Here is a 19,369-nt window from a genome sequence, read left to right on the forward strand (position 1 = left end):
AAGGAGTAGGCTCATCCTGTTGGACTGTTGTCTTCAGGCACTTGGCCTTGATCTGACTGTCACATGAACTGCTCCAGTCATCGCTGTGCTTGAGACCAGGGCAAGAGACATGAGCTAGACTTTAAAATACCAAAGCATCTTTCCATGTCACTATTCCGAATTCATGTAAAACTGTTTGTGTAATCTGGATTACTGTTTTAATGTCTGCATTGGTGGTTCTGATTGTATTTGACAGGGCATTTTTGTGTTTTCTCTTTCTTTGCACGCCATAGTCTGTCAGCCAGCACCCTCACCATGTCCTCTGGCAGCAGCAGGGGATCCCTGGCCTCCAGTCGAGGATCCTTGGCCTCCAGCAGGGGCTCCCTCAGCTCAGTCAGCTTCACGGACATCTATGGCCTTCCCCAGTACGACAAATCCGAGGGCGTTGCAGACTACGGGCAGCACTTGCGCTTTGACATCATTCCCTTCGAGTCGCTGACGAAGGACGCGCCCTACGCCGATCCCGTGGCGCACTCCAGCTTCAATAAGCAGCGCAGGTCTCTGGACACCCCGCAGTCCCTGGCGTCCCTGTCATCGCGGTCCTCCTTGTCATCCTTGTCCCCTCCCAGCTCACCTCTGGATACCCCGTTTCTCTCCGCGTCACGAGATTCTCCGTTGGCTCAGATGTCGGAAGGTTTTGAGGAGATGGCAGGCATGGGAGCCCTGGAAATGCTCAGGGCTCAGACCACGGCCTTGGGTGAGGATGATGCACAAGGCACGAGCTCATCTCAGACCTCTGCTTACCCTCTGGACAGTGAAGGGCTGCGAGAAATGGCACCACACCTGACTGCTGTCCAGACTGGTGGAGGTGAGTTGATGGATATTATTATATTGTCACATTGTCTTAGAAAATGTCACACAGGCCTAAGCATACCAGCATAGTAGGGACTGTTCCTGAGTTTGGCTTATTTTACTACCATCAGGTAAGAATTGCATGATAGGTGTTACTTGCAAAAGCCTGACCAAAACACAGGAAAATCCTCAATCCAAATTTTAGTTTTAGGGCAAAGAGGTGAAAGAATAGAGAAATCCTTGTCAATAGATCTTAAAACAGTGGTGAATTGACTGGGAGAAAGGGAATGGAATATAGACTTTCATTGAAGCTTAGTCTGTCAAGGACCTAGCAAGAATGAGCAGAGTATTACTAAGAAAAAGTATGGGTTAGTTACTTCTGAGTCCCCCAGCTGTGCTTGATGTTGCCCTTATTCTGGTAGTGGAAAGCAACACAAACCCAGGACAGATAAGAAATTCACCAACAACTATCCCCTACAAAAAAAAAACAATCACAAAACATGGTGATGCTTCTGACAGTGCTTGAAGGTTGGCTGGATTTGTACAAACTCCAGCTCCCTTGTCCAAATTCTGTGATGGAGCAGAAGCCACAGTGGCATAGCTGTCACGAGTGCATGGTGCACTCTTGAGTAGGTGCTTCATTAGCAAAGGAGCATCTTTTGTTGGGAATGTGGGAGGTGTTGGGTGTCTGCTTGGCTGATTGTTTCTGAGCACCTGTGTGTGCTCTGATGGCAGAGGGGTGATGGCTTCAGTTAACACAGCACACACACTGCTGAGTTTTCCTTTCCTGCTGGACTGTCAAATGGATGGACTTGCTTTAGCTTGCCTTGGCAGAAGCTTCTGAAGCACTGCTGTTGAAAAGCATAAATGAGAGAAATCAAAAGAGGAAGCAGAAATCTTTGGAAAAAATTAAAAAATTAAAAGCCTGAGCATACAGGAACATGACAAATTTATTTTCCTGTTTTGACCAATCAAATGAAGAAATGCTCTTAATATGAAAAAGATAATCATGATAACATTTTTGTGTGTTGACTTGCTCGTTTTTTTAATAAAACCATACTAGTAGAGAAAGGCTTTTAGCATTTAGTTTAATATTAAATTTTGTGAATTCCATCCTATTTCTATATCCAGAATTCTGTGTTAGCATTGTGTAGAGTGTTGCATTTGGAATTCATGATGTCAATAACAATATGAGCTATAACCAGAGAATGGATCATAGTATCCTACCAAAATCTTATTTGTCAAGTGATAGTACAAAGGAACATTGATGGTATTTACAGAAAGCCTTTCAGGTTTTCATTTTAAAAAAGAAAACATTGCTGCAGTGCTAAAAAGCCTGTATTGTTCAATAGCATTAGAGTCCAGACTCTCCTATTTTCCTTAATGCAGCTAGCACTGCCAGAAGATACTGCATCAGAAATTACTTTTACTAGCTGTAAACATTTCTAGTGCCCATATTGTAGCTTTCAGACCAAAATAAACAGAATTCCAGAGACCAGTATGAAAACTTGTGCTTAAATTAGTGTTGTGAAGAGGCTTCCTGAGGCTTTCTTTAAACCTCAAATCAGACCACAGCATGTCTTCAGCCATTGTGGTAAGTGAAAATATCTAAGTAGTTCATTTATAGCTTGTATGTGTTTCCTAGAAGTGAAGGCCTAGTGTGATGGCCTAGGCAGCAACAGAATGAAGGACAGCTTCCTGCTTTGATCTTCCTTTTCTCAGTTCTCTGCTGTGTTTCTACACATTTCACATTTGTCTGAAAACCTCTGTGCTTAATCTGCTGTCAGTGCTGTGGGGTCCTAGTCCAGAGGTTACAGCCTTCCTCCATGTACAACACAATATCTTCCTTTTTGAGAAAGAATGCATGGTGGAAAGGTAGCCAGGTTGCCTTCTTTTGAGACTTTTTTGGTTTTAATATTTGCATTTGGAAACAATTACTTAAAAAAAAATTAACCTTTCTGATTTTTACCTACTTTGAGTTCCACACTCTCTAGCTGGTGGTTTGGAATTGTAATGCAGTTGTTTGCAAGTAGAAGTTGGAAGTTTTGAAAATATTTTGGTTTTGCACTCTTTTCCTGGAAGAATTGGATGGAAGTTCCAGCTTGTATGCCAGAGCTGGGAGCTGGCAGATGCTGGGAGTTTTGGGTTTCTCCGAGGTACCATGCAGTGTGCCCTGTTGCTGCCACCCAATGGCCTGGCAGCAGAATGCTGTGCTGCAAAAACAGGAGGTCACTAGGCAAAGCATGAAATAATTTTGGTAATTTGCAAATAATGGGGAATGGGAGGGTTGACACTGAATAAACTGTGAACTTTGCACTGATGCAGCACCTTGAGCAAGTTCAAGGGGTTCTTCAGGAACTGCAATTTTGATGTTCAGTTGCTGATCTGCTGTGTTATTGTTCTGCATCTGTCACAGGGTCATATTGTGAAATAAGTTTCCATGTGTGAATGGCATGAATATATTTGAAAAGTTAAATTCATCATATTTATAAAGATGGGAGTGGGAGGAAATGTTAATAAAATACTGGGCTTGAATATCTTCACCATCTCTTCTTTATACCAAATCTTTCAAATACTAGATTTCTTTTAATGCCTAAATAATCTCTTGTTTATACAATATTATTAGAGATCTAAATAGTGATTTATCACTGTATGCTTTTTGTCTTGTTTCTCATGCGGCACTACAGAAAAATTCACTGTAAGTGAACATGAAATTTCTTATTGTGTGTTTTTCGGTGTGATGTGTTAATTGTTTTGTTTTGGGGTGGGTTGTTTTGTTTTGGGATTTTTTTGGGAGTTGCATGAGAAGAAACAGGAGATTCTGCTACATTTGGTTTTGTTTGACATTTTGCTTTATCTGTTTAATCATTATGACATACTTAATTTTTTGCTATGTCAACTAAACAACACATTCACAGCTGCAGTTAAACTCCTGGGGAAAGTGTTCTTTGACCTTCAGCTTTTTTATGTAATAGTAATGCCTGACAGCATTATGGTAGGTAAAGTCAGTTTTTGTCTGTGATTAGTTTTTATGAGAGTGTTCTAATCTTTTATTAGTGCATTTTGAGCTGACATGCAGTATTTGTAATTACCTATGCTGGTGAAACATGCTTTAGATTGATTTATGTGATTTTTTAGCAAATGAAAGTTTGGACAGCAGAATTTCCTTTGAAGTTCACTTTTTTCAACTAATGTCAACAAGAGTGCTCTTTCATTCAGGGCTGTCTTATATTTATAAAGCTTTGGCACCCAGTAGTTCTGGAAAATAATATATCTTGTTTACTGATTTTGTTATTTAAATGTGAAAATTGAAGTCAATGGTCCATCTTGGAACCCCCATTTTTAAACAATTTCTTAGCTTCCAGCATTATGAAGTCTATAATAACCTGTGCTAAACTTAAACCAAAATTTGGTGTGTCTTTGATATTGACCAATTTTTCCTGCTAATTTTTTACCCCTCCAAGTCAAGGGTATGTTCTAGTGTTTGCATCTCTCCCAAATTTGCTGTGATTGTCCAGAAATTACCATATGCTTCCATGGCCTGCAGACAGTGAGCAAATCATTGTCAAGTTACAACATTGTTGTAATGTGTCAGATTTTCATTTTATTATATTGGTGCTTGAGACCAGCTTTTCCTTCCAGCCAAACTGGGAACATGAGCTTCCCAAGAACAGAGCCTACAGGATCTTTCCTCTGCTACAGTTATACAAAGTGGGCACATAGGGGGTGAGCCAAGGGCTTATTTATGAACATAACTCATCCTAGTGTAACTTGTTGAAATAATATAGAAATTATCGAAGCAAAAGGGAGAGAGAGAGAGAGAGAGAGAAGAGGAAAAAACAAAACCAACGAAGCAAAGAAATAAGCCCAATCAAAAGAACCCACAAAACCACCACTTTCATACAAGTGTGACAGAGGAGAGCATGGTTCAAATACAGGTTTTTGCTTACTGTGTGCTCACTTGAACTTGGCTCTTTTTTGTGGTGAGGATGTCATGAGTAGCACTGTACAATGTGTGATGTACAGGAAGGATTGGGATGCTGTAACTGGAGATGAAGAGGATTGTTCTTTCTTTGGGTACAGAGACAAGTGCAGATTGGGCTGTTCATAGCCAGCAAATAAACTTCTTGTGTACCTAAAGCTGACTAAATCCTTCATTGAATGTGGAGGAGAGGTCCATAGACCTACTTACAAATCCAAAGGACAGAGAACTGGTTCTGCTGTTATATAGAAATTTTAAACTCCAAGCAGGACTGGGTAATTTTTGTAACACCTTTGGTAACATTGTGTTGTTAGTGGCCTGGTAACAGGAATGTATCTTGGGCTGGGACAGAGCCTGCTGGGCTTGCTGCACCTTCTGTACCAGTTCCACAGTGATTTAAAGCTGACCTTAGCCAGAGTCTTCTGTTGATAGCAGCGGTGTGGTTGTGTTAATCTGGAAGAGTTTTATCAGGTTCTTCTGTCCTGATGTCCTGTCCTGGTGATGCTCGGGTGGGAGGTGAGGTGGGTACTGTGCAGGAGGGTGGCTCACTGTGCTTCAGCTGGGTTCTGCAGGCTGTGGCTGGTATTCTGTGGAAGGAATCTTACTATGTGGGTGTCAGAAATAAATTTGGATGCCTTATAATAGTGTGCAGCAGAAGTACTTAACAAGTTAACATGTCTTCCTTGGAGTAAGACATGCTTCATCCCTAGCTGGGGCTGTAAATGTCAGCTGGTGCTTGTCTCCCATGCATTGTGCTACTGTCACTCTGCTGAAACTGTCAGTGCTTCCATGCTGTCTTAAGTTTGTAAGCATGAACAGAAGCAAGTAAAATGCTTTCCCACGTTCAAAGTGCCTTCTCTTTGCCACTGCTTTCCTACTTTGAGACAGTCATTGAACCTTAAGCAAAAGAGGGTAAAAGTTCTTCCATGCACAGTGAAATTACTGCACTTCACAAGTGTGTGTAGTGGTTTTTCTCTAGAACTCAAAGGAAAACAACATCAAGTCAGGAGCTGTTAAGTTTTGAAGCCTTTCTATGCAGTTCTTGAACATTACTGCTTGTGCATGTACTTTAAAGGATTGGTAGCTGCTATACCTACTTGCCTGTGCAAAATCCAGTGGATAACATAAGTTTTTTGGTACACTTACAACATGAGAGTGATTGCTGAGTTGCTGTTTATTGTGTGGCTGGTGATTCAGGTAAGAGTGGCAAAGGAGGTTGAATATTGCTTCCTCCTTCCCCCAGTTGGTTTTCAAAGTAATTTGCCAAGAATTTGAAGAAAACAGTGGTCTGAGCGAGCTGGAAAACACTGGTTCTTTTTGATAATGCCTCTCAGACTGTAAATAAAAGTGCTATTATGTGATGGTATAAACAATATGCTTTGAGACTTTGTACTAGGAAACAAATGAGAACAAAACCTCACATTGTGTTATCTGATAACTTTAAAAAAGAATTAGTCTGTTTTTGTTTTCAACCTATTGTATATTCAGTAGGTAAATCTGAAAAGCTTAGGATAACGTGTACATATGTGAATTAATGTAAGTCTTCCTTTAGGAAGGAATTACTCTACCAGAAAAGCATTTACTAACAATGCAATTGGTTTATACTTAGTCTTGTCACAGTGCAATTAGCCACAAACTTCCTTCCTTAATTCTCCCACAGAAAATCTTCGGTCAATCCTATTCTAGGCTTTTAACTTTAAGTTAGAAGAAAAATCAGAGAACTGCATTTGTGCTGTTTTGCTGCTAGCTTTGATACAATACATGTTTTTTTGTTTTATTTTGAAGAAGTTACCTTGAGCTGATGTTGTTCTCCCTTTTTTTTCTCCGTGGCAGCTGTAACTCTGCGAGGAGACAGTGGGAGAAGATCGGAGAGGAGAGCCAGGCGAGTTTCAGCATGTCTCTCAGATCATTCACTGGCTAGTGACAGTGGCGTGTTTGAAGCTTTAAGCAAAAGGTCAGGTGTATAAATGCATAGTAAGCTGGAAATATTCCTGTTCTGCCACATGGCCCACAAGAATTAGTTGTGAATTTATGTGTAGGTTTTCAATTTGCTAGTTATTAGTAACATAAATCTAGTAGATTGCATGTTTTAAAGGAAAGAAGCTTTTTAATGCAGTCCACTGTCATCTTCAAATGCCAAGTCCCTATTGCTTTATTCTTTGACATTTTAACATCATATCTGCCTTGAAGGATAGTTTTCTCATACTATTAGTCATAAATCAGTAATTTTATTTTAACAATCTGTAACAAAATAAAATTATACAGAGTAGGACATAGAATTCTGAGTATCATGTGGTAAAAGTATAACTGCAAGGAAGAATCACACGAACTGCCAAAAGCCTAAAAACATGTAGGTTCACCAAGTGATTAAAGGATGTAGAAGGACTTGTTATTTAATACAAGTAATGCAATTAATACAATTGTGTTAACACAATTAATTAATACAATTAATTAATACAGTTGTTTTAACATAGGAAGCAGTAACTGGGAAGAATATAAGGTTTGGAAGATGCTAAAGAGAATGGAAGATAAAATAAATATCAAAATAACCTAAATATCTTGAAAGACTAGTTCTAAACCCTCAATTTTTGCAATTGTGAATACTCTTCCTGTATGTTTTAATATAGATGTCTCAATTCCTTCTACATTACTAGTCCCTCCAATAGTGCCAAATAATTGCTGATATCCACAAATCAGAGAATAAATGTTAGCTCATCATTTAGCAGTTTGGATCACTATGTAGTTTACAGTACTTTCTGTTCCTGCAGGAATGAAGATCTGGAAGAACCTGTTTATGGTGATGCTGCCAGTAACGAAGAACCACAAATACATGTTGGATTTCTGTGAGTAATTACTCCTCTTTCTCCCTATTAACTCCACAGGGATTGCTCACTGCTTTTTCTTGCTTACGATTTTAACTTTTTAATAAACTGAATCACAGTGGGTATTTTAAAGAAATTTCTGACTGACAGCTGAAGTTCAGTGGATGTACAGATAAATCAGTCATGTGCCACTGTGTTGGGGATATCTCTTAAGCAAAGTCCATTCAGTGTCTTTTCAGTGCTGACTGATAAAAGGACCTTCATTCCTTCTTTCAGTAGCATTTATTTTCATTGTCTGGGCCATTGATGACGGTATGGCTATAGGGATATGTCTCTGTAAGCAAGATCTTTTTATGCCAGATAAAGGAGGATTGCCTTAGGAAAATCACAGGTGAAGAGACACAAATACAGTTCAGTCCCAGCTGTATAATACATCTTTGAAGCCCTGTGCCTATGGAATATATTGTTGGTGATAAGAATAGCCTGGGAAAGGGCAGATTATTGTCATGCAAGACAGGATATATCTTAGCCTCCAGAATCCTCCTCCCCTTGGAAACTAATTCCTAAGATTGGAAGTTTTTAAAATACCAACCAGGTTTGTTAGTGGCATTTGAAAATTCACACTAATGTGAAAGAGTAAAATTTTAAAATTTGTTTTCAATGAAAATAATGCAGATGATTTGTCTAATGTAACTGATATGTTTGTACACATACACACATACAAATGCATATGGTGTAATTGTTTAAAGTAAGGAATGTATTTGATAAAACCTGTTTGCTGTCAAGAGGCATAGGAAGGTCAGTTATTCTTTTCAAGCTGAATAATGTTTAATTCACTTAGTTCCATTAACTTTGTTAGTGTAGCTAATGCTTTTGATTGAAACTGACTTGTGCAAGAAATTTAACAAAATGTGCTTTACATTATTTACATCTGTTTAGTTTTCATCTTTATTTCTTAATCAAAGTATCAACAATTGTTGACTAACACAGAAAATTTATTTTCCAGGCATGACAATGGAAGTGAATGTCTGCTAGTCCATGTATTGCAGCTGAAGAACTTTACTAGCCTAGTTGTTAAAGAAAACTGCAAAATGTAAGCTTAAATTTCACTCAGAGACTGAGTTTTATGCTGCAGATATATATTGTAGATTTGTTTGGTTTCATTCAAAATTAAGCTATTTTGGGGGAAAATGGTATGTCTTAATTTCCATGAGGAAAGGGTTAGTTTTATGGTCACTTAAAAAAAGGGATATAAAAAAGCTACCCTCTTATAAAACTTGTGTCACAATGTTCAGGTAACAAATGTACTCTCAGTGTTCTTTCAAGTTTATTATGCAGAGGAAAGTTTGTTCAAAAATATCTGTGGTATTCCAGAGTAAGCTTAGAGTATTTTTCTCAATTCCTATGAAAACATCTTTATTAATCAGTAATAGACATTGCATTTTACCTTTAAGAAAGAAAACCACACCAGAAAACATGCAAACAACTACAAAAAATTTTGTGGCCTGTACAGCTCTCCTTGAATATCTGTGAAAGACTTCCTGAAGATATTATTAACACAAGTACTAGCTGACAATCAATACAAAAGATTGAATTTTCTAACCTCTGTCAGCTTGTGCTACTTTTTTCAAATTTTGTATGACATATAGAACATAGCTTAGTTTATTCTAATAAATATTTCTTAAATAATCAATGTTGTCATAAAATACTGTTTTATCTAGAGATATGGATCTTAGCATATTTTAAAGAAATTCATCATACTGATCAACATTGTTGATCTTTATCTCTGGGAGAGGTTTTTTGTAAACTGGAAAATGGAGGTATGATGACATTATTGTATTGTAAAATAAGTAATTTGGTGGGAGGTTTTAAATTGAAATACATCTCCCTACGTGAATTGTTCTTTGTTGAGGACTTCACCCTGCTAACTCTGCAAAACTGAAGTGAAAATTGTTCATGTAGGTCAGTATGTTCCTGCTGGTTTTTTGCTCTGCTTCAGTGAGAATGCAAGAGCACAGAATAGGGAAAAATGTGAGTATTGTGTATTACTCAGCAATATTGCCTTGTTATCAGGAAAAGAAATAAGCATCATCTGAAGAAGGTATAAAGTAGCATCATCAAAGTAAAAGATGAGTTAAAAGATTAGTCCAGAGTGTTTGGTGGACATTGTTGTCAAGGCAACTATGCATCTAAATGACTCAAAATGCAGTTTTGTTCTTCATCCTTCTCAACCCTGCCTTTGCTGGAATCAAGAAATTGCATTGCTGCAGGGTGAATTGATCGGTGTAGTCAAAAAGTAAGCTTCTATTACCAAAAAGCAGAAGTTTAATAAACTTACTAAATAATCAAGTTTAATAAACTCCTCTGTGCAACTGTCCATTGATTGAATCAGGTGCTGGGGGTAAGTTTGCCTGTGGCAGCCAGTGGGCAGAGGAGCTGGTTCTCTGCCCTCTTACAGCACGAGAATCTGTTTAGCTGATGCTCCACAGTCCAGTGTGGAGGTCCAGCTGCAGTTCCACCCTAAGGAGCTCTTCCAATTGTCCTCTAACCATTTATTTGCCTGCCAGTGTGAGCCCCTCTTTGGTGTTGGCTGAGAGTTCCTGTAGCCATATAGCCAACTTGAGTTAACCTCTGAGCTGGAGCAGGTTTTTCTAATCCTGAAGCCTTTTTGGGTTTTTAGCTAGCTTACCTTTTTAACCCAGAAAAATTTTCTATTCTGGGTCACAACACAGTTGCATGAAACTGCTGGCATGAGGAAAGGAATAGGATATTGCAGAGGCTTGGCAAGAAGTCAGGGAGAATATGGAAACAATTCTCTAAGTAGCTCTGCTGCTTATGCTGTCAGATGAAAATGGTTGTTGATTTTGTTTTTCTTGGAATCTTAAATGATATGGTACCACATACTTAAATTTGCCTTTTAAGACTGTAGATACATGCAGGGACTGCAGCTTTCTTTTGCCATCTGAATTTCTTAATTTCTTAAGAGGGGAAAAAGGTTACTTGGTGAGTGGAAGGAAGAAATGCATTGGTGACACTTAGGGGACAATTCAATTGCCTAAACACAGGCATGTGTTTCCATTTGAAATAGCACAGCATAGCACCTGGCCTCCAGCTGCTGCTGCTCAGAGAAAGGCTCTGTATAGCTCTCCCATAGATCCTCTTATAATTGCTAGCTCATTTTAGATGCCTTGGATACCTCAGGGCAGCTCAAGTGCCACTTGGTGCCTCTGCTTAAGGACCAAGATGAAAAAAAAAAAAAGTTGTAGTTAAAAAATACAGCCTTTTGAGATCAGCTTTGCAGATCTTCTGTGTTAGGATGCAAAGTAAGTTCTGGTGATGAGGAGATCTCAAGGCAGATTCTTAATACAGAAGTTACACTGATGTTTTTACACAGCTTGGTTTTGAGAAATACAAAATTGCTTTCTTTTTCTGAATTGTGCTATTTGTCTATTTTGTGTTCCCAGACATGTGAGAGTTTATTTGCCACCGCTTGAGTCAGGCACACCAACCACTTACTGCTCGAGAGCTTTGGAATTCCAAACTCCGTTAATATTTAATGAAGTGTTCCGAATCCCTGTGCACTCAAGTGTTTTGAAATTAAAATCACTGCAGCTGTATATCTGTTCAGTTGATCATCAGCAACAAGAAGAACTATTGGTATGTGATTCTGTTTCTTAAAAATCATTTGATATGAGAAGCTAAAGTTACCTGAGGAATTCTTTTTTAAGATTAAAAAGAGAACGTAAACACTAATTTTTCCATAAGAAGTTCCAATAGAGTTACCTGATAATGTTTTTATTTTTTCATATATATAAATGTAGTTCTATATATAAAGAGGCAAGATTTTGAAAAAAAACTTAATCTGACATCTTTTAGGTTACAGTTTGCTCAAGACTTAGGTTTATGTGTGACATTGTGTGACACTATAACGCCTGTGTGAAGAATCTGTTTACTTCAAAATGGTTGAGGTATCATGTGCTAACTTCAGGTGTGTTAAATGTTAGCTTCATTTAGAATCACCAAATACAAATATGCATAACTAAATCTACCTTGGGGCTGATGTCCTGGCTATTTTGAAGTGAGTGGGCTGTTTTTGCAGTAGGGGGTTTGAAATGGATTAGTGAAAAAAATTTTTAAGTCTATCAAAGAAGTTAAGAAGTATAGGCATCTCACTGTCATGCTGGGCTGTGGATAAGAGGTGTTTACTTGAGCAAATCTGGTCAAGAATGTGTGTTTGTTAATCCACCTTTAAATCTAAGTAGCATCTCATATAAACAGGGGTCTTAATGTTGATAGAAATGGACCCGAGGTCTTGCCTTCAGTAGGAAGTTTTGTCTACAATGTAATTAAAGAGAAAGCATCTCAAGAACAGGCTGGGTGTATTGGTGTTAATGCTTTATACTGGTATATCCTGTTCCTCTGGGAATCTAAATAGCTATTTAAGCGTAAAGTATCTTTCTATTGAAACAAGCGCATCTAAGTTTAGGGTGCTTTTATTCTAACTGCTGTTACTGAGTTGCCAAAAAAAAAAAAAGGCCTTCAGGTTATCTTAGTAGGGATTTTTTTTCTCTTTCATGGTCATAATTTGGTTATGTCAGAAGTATCTTTATCAGCAGTAATTGGTAACATAGTTTAAGGTAATTTAGCAATACTACTGTAAAATACAAAAGCAATGCCAGTTTCTTAAGATAGGTGCATTGAAGTACTTAAACATTATGATCATTGTTCTCTTCAGCTGTAGTTTCAGAATGAGCATTTTCTGAAATCAAGAAATCATTTGCTACCTGCTTACCTCTCTTTGGAACTGCTGTGTGGTGCCTGTCTACAAGGCCTCTGTCTTTCAAGATGTCTTCCACTGAGATTACAGTTTTTCTCATCTATTTAATAATACCTGTATTTCTCAAACTCTTGATGACTGCTTTCTTTTCAATTAGGTTATGCCAGTATAATATTTTCCTAAGTGCAAAAGCCAGACTGGAGTTTATCCTAATTTATACAAATACTTGTACCTAACAGGGGGGGAAAACATTTCTGGGAAATAGTTCAGTTATAAAGAAATAAATATACTACACTTGTGAGGATGGTCTTTCCATTTCCTCAGCCTTTTACTCTTCTGCCTTGCATGGCTGAAAGATCTTTTTCTGTCTTGAATTGGCTTATTTCTTCCCTGGTGGCTTTGTCAATGCTGAGATAAGGGAATTGTTATTTTCCATGTGTCATTTTTGATTTCTTCCTGACTGTAACTTTTCTCTTTGCATTTTTTGTTTTAATTTCTGAACATCTGTCCCATTTTTAGCATGATTTTAAAATCCTGATTGTTTCCTCATAAAAAGACATACCTGTCAGACATCACAGAGATATTCATAAATACTTTTACTGTTCTGTCATCCAAGTTGTTAACAAATTCATCTGAGCAGGCATGTGATATACCTCTAGAAAACCCACCTTGGTTTCTTCATCCTTTTGAGTAAGCTCCAAATCTTGAGGTGGACATGAAATATTAATTAGTCCTTTCAACACTGACAATTCTTACTTGAGTTTGATGCATTCAGTCACTCAGGAATTACTGAGAGGCAGTTTCTCTGGCAGACTTGCTTAGCTGCCTGATAAAAGCAGTGTGTAGGGCAGTGTCAGGTGTCTTAAGAGTTAGCCTATGTTTCTTCCAATATTGCTGGCAGAAAACAGTTTTACTCTCTACCTCCTAAACTAAACTCAGTGTGTCTTAAACATTTTCCAGCTCTGATGCAAAAGTGTATTTGATACATTTCTATATCTTCCACTGCATCAGATCAAGTAGATAATTTAGACATCTATGTTATACAGAAAAAAGAAAAGGCAACTCTGTAGCCTCTGATACAGTGACATGAAATGACTTTCAGTAACATGCTGTATCCCCATGTCACATTATTTTGTTAGTCTCAAAAACTTTTCTCCATTGTCCTCTATGCACCTGTTTAAACAGAACTCCAGGGAGCATTTGTCTTGGAAAAACAATGCAATGATTTTTTTATTATTGCTTTCTAATTAACTGTTTCTTTACCTGCTTAAAATTGAATGCACATTCTGTCTACATTTCCTACTGCCTTTGTTGTTAGAATCATTGTATACAGTTATTTGATTTATGAGAGATGAAAGCCATTTTTACAGGACTTTTCCAGTGGTACAAAAGAAAACAGGTTGCAGAGATAGCCAGGGAAACAAAAAGTAGTACTTAAAGGCTGCCTGATATAAAACTATTGGTAGGTTCAGCTAGTAAACTGATTGAAAAAAAACCAAATAAGTAAAATAGGCAGCATGGATTTGTTCACAGCTGTTTTTCATTTAGGTGAACACCACTTGCATGAGCTCTCTCTGATGGAGTAGGGCTATTTCAAAGTTGAAATACTTTTAGTGAGAAGCCTCCATTAAAATATTTTTACTTGAATTTGAGAGATGCAAAGATGACCTGGAAATTATGATACAAATTAAAAAAAAAAAAAGGAAAAAAAATCAGATTACGCAACATTTTTATTTCCATTTGGAAGATGCTTCTGAGGGCCAGAGAATGGAAGGATATCAGAATACAGTTATCTCAAAACCTCCTCAAATTAAAGTATTATTAAAGTGATATTAATTTATGCAAATATAGAAATCAGATATGTAGTGGGGAAGGTTTTAAAAATAAAATATTAATAACTTTCAAGTGTAAGTTACATCTACATCAGTCACACAAATTTTATTTTTCAACTTTAAAAAAATTGCTATCTACTCTGATTCTTCCTGGTAGTAAAGAAGAGGCAAGAAATTCAGAATCTTAGAAATCATAACACAAAAGAACAAAACTGTCTCTTTTTGAGAGACAGTAATGTTTGGTGAAGTGGGAGTTTTACCCTGTAAGTAAAATACTGTTTAAATGAGAAGGTGTCTATCCTGCAGAGTGTATATATATATATATATATATATATATATATCTTACTGTGGTCAATGCTTTTTGTTTTTTATAGGGCATTGCTCAGATAAACTTGACTGATGCAGAGAGTTCTGGTGAGATGCAGCTTCACTGGTACCCTGTTCAGATCTTCACTGGTTCCGAGCCCCAGAGAGCAAAGACCAAAAACCAATGTGAAGACAGTGTTCCTCAGTCTTCTGGAAATGTAACTACAGTTAAAACAGTATGGCTCTAAAACAGTGATTTGTTTCCTTTATTTGACTGGCAGGGTGATTGTGATCTTACTTTGGGTGCAGGTTTTTTAGCTCTTGGGGCAAGAACTAAATTTAAAAAAATTACTTGAAAACCAGATCATGTCTGGGCAGGTGCTTGAAATAGTAACCTGTATATATTTGTATGCATGTTTCCAGTCCAGCTAAAACACACTAAAAATTTCTGACACTGCACTTGAAGAGGTTGTCAAGAAAGGTTTTGCAGTTTCCATCCTTGGAGGTATTTTCAGCCCTTCATTGGACTCTGGACAACCTGACTTGGCTTGTTTGCTTTGGGCAGCACATCAGACTAAGTGATCTCCAGAGGTCTCTTTTGACCTAACTTGCTGGGTGATGCTCCACAGTCAAGTAAAATCTGCCCAAGTTCTGAGACAAATTGAGCACCACATACTTTTAATTGTTAAGATTCAAAGCAGATTTTTTGGTTGTGGTTTATTTTTTTGGATCTGTTTTTTAAGGAACATACAATGGCTTTGTTGTTGTTTTTTCTTTAAATAATACACAAGTAAGTACACTGATTTGTTCAAACAATTTTAATTGAAGTCTAATTTACCTTTCAGGATGCAGTGACAGCCCTGTTAGCTAGGACCACTGCCCAGCTGGAAGCAGTTGAGAGAGAGCTGGCAGAAGAGAGAGTGAAACTGGAGTACACAGAGGAGGAAATCTTGGAGATGGAAAGAAAGGAAGATCAGGCAGAAGCCATATCAGAAAGGTAAATTTTTTTTTAAATCTCATCTAACATAATAACTAATACTTCCTCAAAGATATTCACACTGTGAGTATAGGCTGAAATAAAGCAGGAAAACCAGTAGGTTTTTATTCTGAGATTTGCTCCCTGTTAGTGGTACAATTATGAAATTCTGTCTTGTAATGATCTGCAAACAGGAGGAAACCTTATTTGAATAGCTGGTTGAATTTAGAGAATTTAGGGAGTGGGAAAACATTATATCACACAGAAACTTTGCTATGGAGGCAACTGTAATGAGTTTGTAACAGCCCTGTATTAAGAAAAAGTAAGTCAAATTTAGTGATGGGTTAGAATTGCAATTTCATTCCTAATGGTACTCCTGGTTATATGAGTTTTGTCATTCTTTTTGTTATTGCTTTCTTACCATGGTTATAAAGACCAGAACACAAGCCTCAAGAAAATTAGGGAAGGTGAATTTTTTTTAATGCTTACTTGCTTATTTGCATTTGCAGAAATTGAAGTGTGCTATGTTATCCAGCTGAAAATACTGTATATTTATTGAAGAAATAATACTCTAAAATGATAAACTGGTTTAGATAATGTAATACATAATTGTAATGTAAAATTGTGTGGGGTTTTCTGCAAAATGATTGTGATGTTCTGACTTTAGGAGCTGGCAAGCAGAATCTGTTGACAGTGGATGCAGTAATTGCACCCAGACTAGTCCTCCTTATCCAGAGCCATTCTGTGGGGATCCATTAGCTGGACACATGTTTGCAACTCAAGCAGGCCAGTACGGTTCTGGAAAAATGCAGCCTCCACCACTAAAGGTAATGAGAGAAGACACTGCAGCATGAAAACTGCCACCCTGCCTGCACAGTGAGCTACTGCTGTGCCTGGAGTCTGAATTGGCCAGGGGAGAAAAGACTCAGCAATGACTTTGGCAACCCTGTATGAGCACTGACTTCATGACAGCTGTATGGTTATTGAGTTGGTAGAAGTTCACTCTTTAGGGCTGTGGTTTTTTTGTTTTCTTACTACCTACTTCTGAACAGAATTTGGTTCTTATATCAAAAGCCAAACTATTTTTACTCTGGCCTTTATCTGATCTGTAAATAGGCACTTGTATCATTCCGGTGCTCTTATTTCTGTGGGAATTTTGAAAGGAATTGTGAAGAAGGAAATTTTAGGGCTTGAGTTACTGTTTCAGTGTTACAATAACATGGAATAATTGTGCTGAAACTGACGTATTTAAAATCTTTTGTAGTCAAGCTATGAGACGCTGGAAATAATCTTTCATAAGCTGAAATCAGCAGACTTCCATTGAAGTACAGAAACATAAGCTGTTTGTGTTGCCTTTAGGGAAAATCCTTATGGAGGAGTGAGTTTTCTAAAAGTTTGGAAGCTTTGCTAGAATAGCTTATGTTTTCTGTTTTTCTGAATATTTTAGTGTTCTTATATAATTGTGTGAACAGTCTTTCGGTTCTTTTTTCTTCTTTGTCTTCATATAAGTTCCTCTAGTTTTAAGTGGTTATTTGCTGCAAGTCACTGTGCTTATTGAAAGGAGACTCAGTTTTCTTCTGTTGAGGCTGGAGATCAGTTTGGGTAATGCCTGGTTGTCAGTTCTGAATGCAGTCCTTGTGCTCTGCAGCTGTGATACAACTGCATCACATAATTGTTACTGCTCCAAGAAAGAGTTCTGAAGGTAATCTCCCAATTTTGAATGACCCAGTTTTAAGACTTTTACAAAAGTGAGGTGATACAACCTCTCAGTGCTCATTGAATCTAGCTAGCAGGGCTGTTGTTTACTTTCGATATTGTTGAAATGTCTGATTGTGTTTGCTAGGAGAGAGAAAATAAGGAAGAAATAAAAAAAATTCCTTTGTTGAAATTGTAGGTGGATAAGGAAACCAACACTGAGGATCTGTTTCCTGAAGAAGTTGCTATTCTTCCAAAAGAGAGAACCAGCCGCAGGCCACGGGGTTCTGCTTTTGTTCGCAGTAGCACAATTGTTCGTTCCCAGACCTTTTCGCCTGGAGCACGAAGTCAATATGTTTGCAGAGTGAGTAAACCTTGAAAAGGAGGAAGGGGAATACCACACACAAGTATATTATACATTTTTGATAATTTCACTGTAAGAAACAGGTATTACTTTTTTAATACTAATGAATAATTGTTAATTGAACTTAAACAATGCAGTGGAGAAGAGCTTCACTGACTTCTTATGAGTTCTTACCTTGATGGGTTTAATTTGAAATTTAAGAGTCTGTGATAAATTAGATGCTAAGCTCTTTTCCCTGGCAACCTTAGATGTTAGGTGAGGGTGGTTGATTTTACAATGCTGTCTAATGAGCTGTATAAGTAGTTAGCTTAGGAGCTGTGTTTAATGTTCACATTCATAAAAGTTTGAAAAAGGGCACTGAATGTTTAATCTTAGGGTTATTGCATAAATATTCATACGACTCTGATTGCTGTCATGAATATCAGTCATAAGGTGCCTGTTACTGTAGGGAATAGGATTCCTGGGTGCACTGGTGCAAGTAATTGAGGACCAGCACAGCACAGCAGTTTTCAAGGTCACATTTACTGTTCGCTGCTTTCAGTGGTAGAAGACTTATAAGCAGTTGGTTCATAGTACTGCAGATCAATACATGGATATTGGTTTTGCAATATTGGTAAAATATTATCACAGCTTTGATTGCACTCTTTTCATAAGTTTCTGAGAGCTTTGAAAATTCAGGAAATTATTTTTAAATTTAACCTGCTTAAAATCAAAACCTTACTTAAAATCAAATATGGGGAAAAAGTGTAAGACTGTATTGTTTGTAACCTTGACAGTAAATGTTTTAGGATAAAATCTTAGTGCTTTTGAGTCCTCTCTCCCTCTTCTTTTTTAGGTTAGATTTTCTTGGATAATTAGTAGAATGGTTGATGAAACTTACCTGTAAAACATTGATGGTTTGTAACTACCGTATGGGCAGTGTTGTATATAGATGTTTATAAATAACTAAAAAAAAATCGATTGCTTAAAACAAGATAGTTTCAGTGTATTTTAAAAAAGGAAATCTCAAAGGGAAAAAAAAAACCAAACAACCCAAATTTCTTAATAAAAATGATCTTGCAAGCAACCTTTATTTTCAATGTCTTTTCTAATCAGCTGTATCGCAGTGACAGTGACAGTTCAACCCTGCCAAGGAAGTCTCCTTTCGTCAGGAATACCTTGGAGAGGCGGACTCTGCGGTATAAGCAGGTATGCCTAGGAGAATGATCTTCAGCTTTCATTAAGTTGCTAGAACAACTTCAGAGCTTTAAGACCTGTCTACAGGTACATTCTGATCCTTTTAGGGATTGTACAAAACTTCTGCAATATAATTGGGGTGGGGTGCATGTTTTCAGGCATAAAGAAGTTAAATAAAGTTGTGAATACTTTTAAAGGAGGGGCAAAAAGTTTGGCAGATGAAAATTAGTTTAATGGGGACTGAATTTATATTGGTTTAGATGTAAAGTTTGACAAATCTTTCAAATCTGATTTGTGACACAGGGTGCAGGTTCAGAGAAATGTGTGTGAATGTCACATTAAAACATGCATCTCCCCTCCCATACAGCCCAACAAATAATAATAGTATTTGAGATCCGAGTATTCAGCAATGAATAGGTTAAGCTCTCCTTTTGCCCCCATGCCTGCCCTAATGCTGTCAAACAAGTGGACAGAGAAGAGCTGATGAGGTATTAATGCTGTGTATATAAATGACATAAAATGTAGTCTGGTCAGCAGAAGTTAATGTCTTGCTGGAGTAGGCAGGAGTAGACAGCCATACCTCTTGGTTTGGTTCAGAATGTATCTGA

The 19,369-nt window shown here is 37.5% G+C and overlaps 1 protein-coding gene across 3 annotated transcripts in view; it reads left to right on the plus strand.

Annotated features, from left to right (window-relative positions):
• WWC3 (WWC family member 3) overlaps window positions 1-19,369 on the plus strand; it is a 95,598-nt gene that overhangs the window by 71,483 nt on the left and 4,746 nt on the right. Inside the window, exons 11-20 of one of the 3 annotated variants that reach the window (XM_079313714.1) lie at window positions 273-847; window positions 6,647-6,767; window positions 7,582-7,656; window positions 8,642-8,728; window positions 11,100-11,292; window positions 14,619-14,786; window positions 15,396-15,547; window positions 16,194-16,353; window positions 17,421-17,585; window positions 18,681-18,773. In XM_079313714.1, the coding sequence (XP_079169840.1) occupies window positions 273-847; window positions 6,647-6,767; window positions 7,582-7,656; window positions 8,642-8,728; window positions 11,100-11,292; window positions 14,619-14,786; window positions 15,396-15,547; window positions 16,194-16,353; window positions 17,421-17,585; window positions 18,681-18,773 (1,789 nt within the window). The remainder of the gene's footprint in view (window positions 1-272; window positions 848-6,646; window positions 6,768-7,581; window positions 7,657-8,641; window positions 8,729-11,099; window positions 11,293-14,618; window positions 14,787-15,395; window positions 15,548-16,193; window positions 16,354-17,420; window positions 17,586-18,680; window positions 18,774-19,369) is intronic. The other 2 variants (XM_079313712.1, XM_079313713.1) reach the window with 2 other exon arrangements.

Source organism: Erithacus rubecula, assembly GCF_903797595.1.
Source record: "Erithacus rubecula genome assembly, chromosome: 1".
Classification (NCBI taxonomy): Eukaryota; Metazoa; Chordata; class Aves; order Passeriformes; family Muscicapidae; genus Erithacus; species Erithacus rubecula.